General features: G+C 54.6%; 1 protein-coding gene across 2 annotated transcripts in view; it reads right to left on the bottom strand.

The window, feature by feature from the left end:
* Positions 1-1,632: 1,632 nt before the first annotated feature.
* The window catches only part of ZNF341 (zinc finger protein 341), a 14,300-nt gene continuing 9,897 nt past the window's right edge, over positions 1,633-6,035 (bottom strand). For both annotated transcript variants that reach the window (XM_010143046.1, XM_010143054.1), the window contains exons 11-14: positions 4,732-4,864; positions 4,281-4,392; positions 3,420-3,490; positions 1,633-2,237 (exon numbers count right to left, since the gene is read on the bottom strand). In XM_010143046.1, coding sequence (XP_010141348.1) covers positions 1,726-2,237; positions 3,420-3,490; positions 4,281-4,392; positions 4,732-4,864 — 828 coding nt within the window. In that variant the 3' untranslated portion in view covers positions 1,633-1,725. The remainder of the gene's footprint in view (positions 2,238-3,419; positions 3,491-4,280; positions 4,393-4,731; positions 4,865-6,035) is intronic.

Here is a 6,035-nt window from a genome sequence, read left to right as displayed (position 1 = left end):
TGTTCCTCCATGTCCCTGTTGCCTCTCCTCCCATCCTGAACAGTCCAGCTCCACCTTCTCCACCCACCCCCCAGGCAGGCAGCAGCAAGAGCTCTCCTTAACCTCTCCAAAACCCAGACAGCCCCCCTGCTCCCAGCCTCCCTGAAGCGTGTGCCAGTTTTCCCAGCATAAGCCAGTGTTATACTGGGTGCAGCCTGGGGGCACATGCTGCCAGGAGGAGATACCATGATGGGCACAGCCCCAGCACGCTGCCTCTGCAAGCTGCTGCATTTAACATCTGGGCAAAATACACTGCAGGGAGACAGGAAGAGCACCTTGAGGTCACGCAACAGGCTGGAGCTCAGGCAGGTTGCGGGCAGGCATGAGGGTCAGGCCAGTCAGACCAGTAATGCTGGGCTGACTGGTCCAGTGGCTAGAAACACCCACTGTTTCACAGTCAGCAAGGCGGGGGACTCCGCAGCCAGAGTTTCGGCACCCTGCACCCCTTGGGACTGGCTGAACACCCGCTCTGCTCTGCACCATCTCTGGAGAAACTGCCTGGGAAGGCAGCTGCACCTACAGACAGTTCAGCGGCTCATCACCAGGGAAAGCTCAGCTCGGCTGGCCCATACCCGGAGCAGGAAGAGAGCACTACCCAGCGGGAATTTCCAGCTCTTGCTCCTCCCATGCTGGATTTGGGGCTCCCACTTCTCCTAACCAGAGAGAAGCCAAGAGGACAAGACAAACTGTCCCAGTGACACTGGCCTGTCTTGCTGCCTGACCACAGCAACCCCCCACCTGCCACTGACCCACAAAGCTCCCAACAACTGGCCCACCGAACTGAGGTAAAGGAAGGGTGGGCTGGGAAGCAGCTGGCAGAGAGGGGCACAGAAGTGTCCTGCAGCACCTCGCCCAGAGCCAGTGCTGGAAAACCACCTCGTGGATCATCCCGGGACTCCTGTGTGACCTGAACAGCTCACTTCAGCCAGCGTCCCCCGCTGTACACAGAGAGTGTTGCGTTTAACTGTCACAAGGACTGACTCACTGGTGTCTGAGGCACTTGGAGATCCTTGGACATGGAGAAAAAGCATGAGAAGAACAAACACCCTGTTGAGAACGTCAACCAGAGAGAAAAGCCAACGCACACCTGTGCTCCCCCACTGACTCCACAGAGCACGCGAGGTCCACGGTGTTTATAACAGGTACAGACAAGGTGATCTTTCTACTGATAGAGATAGAGGGGAGAAAAATCCCGGAGATAAGTCGATCAGGGTATTTCTGAACAGTGTTCCCGAAGGATCTCAGGATGAACTTGCTTCCACTAGGAAGGATCAATTGTTTGCTCTCGGAAAGGCCACCCAAATACTGGGCAATACAGCTTTGAGGCCAGAAAAACCACAGAGGGGACAGGCTGTGATTTGCAAAGCCACCCGGTTTCAGCAGCTCTGTGTGTTGCTAGTTCCCATGCTCCTCCTTCTCACCCTGATTCAGGGATCTTGATCTTTCTTGCCCTAGGCTGAGCAGCGATGCAGAGGGACAAGAAATAACGGAGCCATTCTCTTCAGTGCCTTGTAGCCGGCAGTGGCTTCCAAGCACTCCTCTGCCCGAGGCCGGGAAGAACGCGTGGAGATGAAAGCCATTCTCTCCCATATCCATCAACCTCCCCACAAGAGCTTTGGTCTTTTTCACTGGGATAAATTTCCAGCCCCAGCAGCAGCCTCAGCCACACAGTGGCTCTACACATTGTCACTCCGTCGTCTGGATGTACACGGGGACAGCCAGCATGGCGCAGGGGCCGTCGGGGGCAGCCTGCAGCTCAGCCAGCCCCAGATTGGACGCCATGCTGCTGGGCTGCTCAGGCACAAGGTCCGAGTCAGCAGCTCCTGACCCACCAACCACAATGGACAAGACGGCGTCCGACTCCTGGAAGGGCTCTTTGTTAGGGCCGCCCTCAGGGGGACTTTCCCCAGCAGCACCATCCTTCAGCTCGGCCAGCCCCAGGTGGGTGGGGAGGGCAAGGCCGGCCTTGCGCCCCCGCACCACCCGCTTCTTCTGGGGTTTCCTGAGCTGCAGGTCCTTGTCCTTGGGCGAGCCCAGCCGGCACTTGTGGTCCTTCATGTACTTATGGCGCGTGAAGCCTTTGCTGCAGGTGGGGCAGCGGTACTTGTAGTTGCCGGTGTGCGAGCGCTGATGCTCCATCATGTGGGCTCGTCGGCTGAAGGACTTGTTACAGTACTGGCACTTGTGGATCTTCATCCCTGCACAGAGCATGGGAGGGGAGAGAGCTTGGTTAGACACCCTGCAGCCTAACACAGAGCCCAGCCAAGGAGTGCGGGACAGCTTCGTCTCCTCTCCAAGGAGATGGTCCCTGATAATAGCATCAAACAGCCGCCTCCTCACCCAAGAATCCCCACTCTTTTGCAGGTTGATAATCAAAACAAACCAAAACCCCCATGGTTGAAGGAGACATTGTGCCAGGTAAATCTGCAAGGTGAGCAGCTCCACCTTGAACGTCTGCTTTTAGGAGGGGCTGAAACAATAGTTCTTGCCTCAAGTAAGAGGATTAAAATATCACCAGAAAAAAATGTCAGGTACTGGTGATGAAAATGCAAACCAGCGTCAAACTCTTGATGTTTTTTCAAATGCATTTGCTAAGTACAAAAATTTGTGCTTTTTTTTTAATTTATCTCCCATGTATGGAGATACAGAAACCATCCACTGGATGTACAGACCATCCAGTCTGAAACAAACCATCCACTGCTCTGTCAGCACAGCCCCATCTGATTGCGTGCTGCAGGGCTTTGACATGCCAGCACCAAGAAAAGGCTCAGTTTTTCCCCAAGAGACAAAAGTCTGGATACTCCCTGGGGCGTGGGAATAAATTATTTGTCTTTATTCGGAGTGGGAGTATTGGGTTTGGAATACAGAGAAGGGAATCAAATCCCCAGAGATCTCCCTCTGGGTGTGAGGTGGTATTAGGGAGGAGCGGACAGAGCACTCTGGATACTCATTTGACAGCAACCACTCCAAGAAATCCAGCTCTGCTCCCGCAGGCCCTGCCTACAGATTTACACCACCTTAGAAAACAGCCCAAAGCTCAGACCCAGCTCACAACAGGCCTGCAGCAACAGAGATAAAACAACCCACAACTTGTAAATGTGTTCAGAATGTAGGTCTCTATCTGGGAAACACTGTCTGACACACCTGGGAAGTCTCCCGCAGGAAACCATGCAGTAGCTGGGTTCGCTGAGCAACAGGTGGGGGGACACTGCAGGGAAAGCACCTGCGAGGAACAGCCTGTGCTGCTGGGGAATAAAGCAGAAGCACTTTCACAATTTGCTGTCCCTTGTTTCTCAGGCTCAACACGCTCCTGCAGCAGCACAGCAAGTCCCAGCCACCGCGTTCCCCAGCGCTGGCAGCGCGGGCAGGGCTGTGCTTACCCGAATGGGACAGGATGTGAGCCTTCAGCTTATCCGGCCTGTTGAACTCCTTATTGCAGCCCGTGTGGCTTCTGCAAGGACAACAAATGCTGGTGAGCAGCATGAATCGGCTGTGGATCGATGTATAAACTGAGCTGGGACCATAAAGAGATCCACGGCCCTTCCTGGCAGCACCCAGCCAGGGCCCTGGCTGCAGTCTCAGCAGAAGCTCCACTATTTCAGCCCTTCTGGAGAGGGGCAAGAAATAAACAGGGACATGTGGCTTCTGCCTGACTCCACGCAGCCTGTGTCTCACTGGGAAGGTGCAGCAACTTCCAGATCCCAGCTGGAGACACAAATACTTCAGAAGGAGCTACCAGGTGGTTGGAGCAGAGAGGAGCCAGTCAGTCTCGGCTATCTCAGAAGGTCCATGGTTGAGCCATGGATCTGGGGATGCATCTTCTGAACCTGGGTTTCTCCAGCTCATAATTAGCTCCGACGTTGCCAAGTGCTTTTCAAGACACGGCAGGCGGGGAGAGCCAGCCCACCATCCAGCCAACCCCGTGCTTCGTGGCCAAATAATGCCCCTTCTCTTCCCCCGTGCTCCCTGGGTGCAACCCCCCAAGCGTCCCATGTAGGCAGGCGTTATTTTACAGGGTTTGATGTACTGAAATGAAATGATGTGGCCCCACAGGAAGTCAGTGACAAAGAACTGGGACTTCTGGGTTCTGGGTTCTGAACAGCACACAGCACTCCCGCCTCCCCCAGAGGAGTGGAGTGGCGGATGCCACACACAGGGTACCTGCAGGAGACGTTTGTTCCATCCCAAAGCCCATCCCAACCCCATGCCACCACGCTGGAGACGGCAGCGACACTACGTACGAGAAGGGACATTTGTATTTCTTGAAAGGCTCGTGGATCAGCATATGGCGCTTGAGTTTGTCCTTCCGATTGAAAGCTGCATCACACACTGAGCACTTAAAGGGCTTTTCACCTGGACAGAGAACAAGAGACCAAGAGTCAGGGAGGGCCCAGTCACACGGGGCTGCTCCAGTCGCGTATAGGGTTCACTCTCTGCTCTGTAAACTTCCCCATGCTTCCCTGCCCTGCCTGAAGGGTAAATGGATGGATACACCCCACACCGTGCCCTGCTCCTGCTCCTAGGGCCAGCTTCCTCAGCTTGTGCACCTCCGTGTCCCACTTCTAACCATCTCCTGAAGCCACATTACTACCAATGACTCGTACAGTCAACTCTGTTCCGCTGGCTATCGGGGAGAGCCGGGGCGTTACAGGGGCAGCGAGGACTGTGACACAGAGACCGAGGAGCTCGTACCCGAGTGGATGTGGGCATGCAGCTTGAGGTAGTGCTCCCGGCGAAAGAACTTCTTGCAGATCTGGCACTTGAACTTGCTGCCCCCGCCGTGCGTGGGGATGTGGCGGCGCAGGTACCTCTCGCAGGGGAACACCTGTTAACGCACAAAACAGGAGCTAAGAGCCAGCAGCGCACCAGGGACATCGCTGAACACACAGGGGCATGGGAGGTGTGGCGAGAAGCTCCTGGTGGCTGCTTTCTCGGAAAGGACACGCTGAGAAAACCTTCAGTTGAAGAAAAAACAAACAAAAAAACCCCCCAAACCTTCTTATCCTTAAGAGACATGTGAGCTGAAACCTTGCTGCTAAGTTGTGTAACACCACACTGCTGAGCAGCAGCACCCCAGACAGATGCCGGGTCTTCTGCTGGGATCAGCAGTAGGATGGGCTGGGCAAGGACCCCCAGAAGTTACCACCTTCCCACAGCATTAACTTCAGTCTGTACTTCCCAATCATCCGTTACCAAAGGCTCCCATCGATGGTGTTTATAAAGCCAGTACGAACAGTTCCTTTGGCTAATGGGGATACTGGAAATGCCCAAGCTCAGTGAATTCCTAATGAGGATGCTGCGAGCACCCATCTGCAGGGAGCGCGGGAGAGCCAGGAGCTCCAGCACCCAGGACTGTGCTCGCACCTCTCCAGAGAACAGCAATATTAGTAAGAACACAAACAGGAATAAAAAATACTGCTGCAGATAACGGGCTTTCAAACCCCTGCGCTGCAAGCTGCAAGTCCCACCCAGATGGCCTCAGAAGGGCATCTGTCACCTAGTGGGGGAAACTGGAGAGAAGACAGGTAAAGAAAGGGTTACTAACCATGGCAGGAGTGTGTTTCCCCTTCCTGAGCTACCTCAGGACAAAGTGGTCACTCCTGTGAGATTGTCCCTGCCCCCACTGCAGCATTTTCATTTCCTTTGCTATAAACAGAGGAGCAAGGGTCCAAATTTTAGTCTGGATTTCAAAAAAAGATTGATTAGATTTCAAATCCCACAAAATTCTGCCCCTCAAACCCCCTCAGGGGCTGTGCTGAAGAGAGTGTTTCCAGCCAAACCTACCAGCTGGCAGGATTCCAGCCAAAACCTACCCAGGCATCGTTCCAGTCCCAGTCACATCCCTCAGGTTTCTCTTTGCCCAGGACACAGAGCACTCATCCAAAAGGAAGGAACAAGGGGGAACCCAGAGACTTCTGTGGCAAGAGGAGATGAGGACAGCAGTGGAGGCGTCGGAGCTCCCGCAGGACCCAGGGCTCTCCATGCCCAACCCTTCC

The sequence above is a fragment of the Buceros rhinoceros genome, unplaced genomic scaffold (genome assembly GCF_000710305.1).
Source record: "Buceros rhinoceros silvestris isolate BGI_N320 unplaced genomic scaffold, ASM71030v1 scaffold28500, whole genome shotgun sequence".
NCBI lineage: Eukaryota > Metazoa > Chordata > Aves > Bucerotiformes > Bucerotidae > Buceros > Buceros rhinoceros.
Note: the sequence above shows the minus strand (reverse complement) of the source record. Positions and strands in the feature narration are given on the sequence as shown.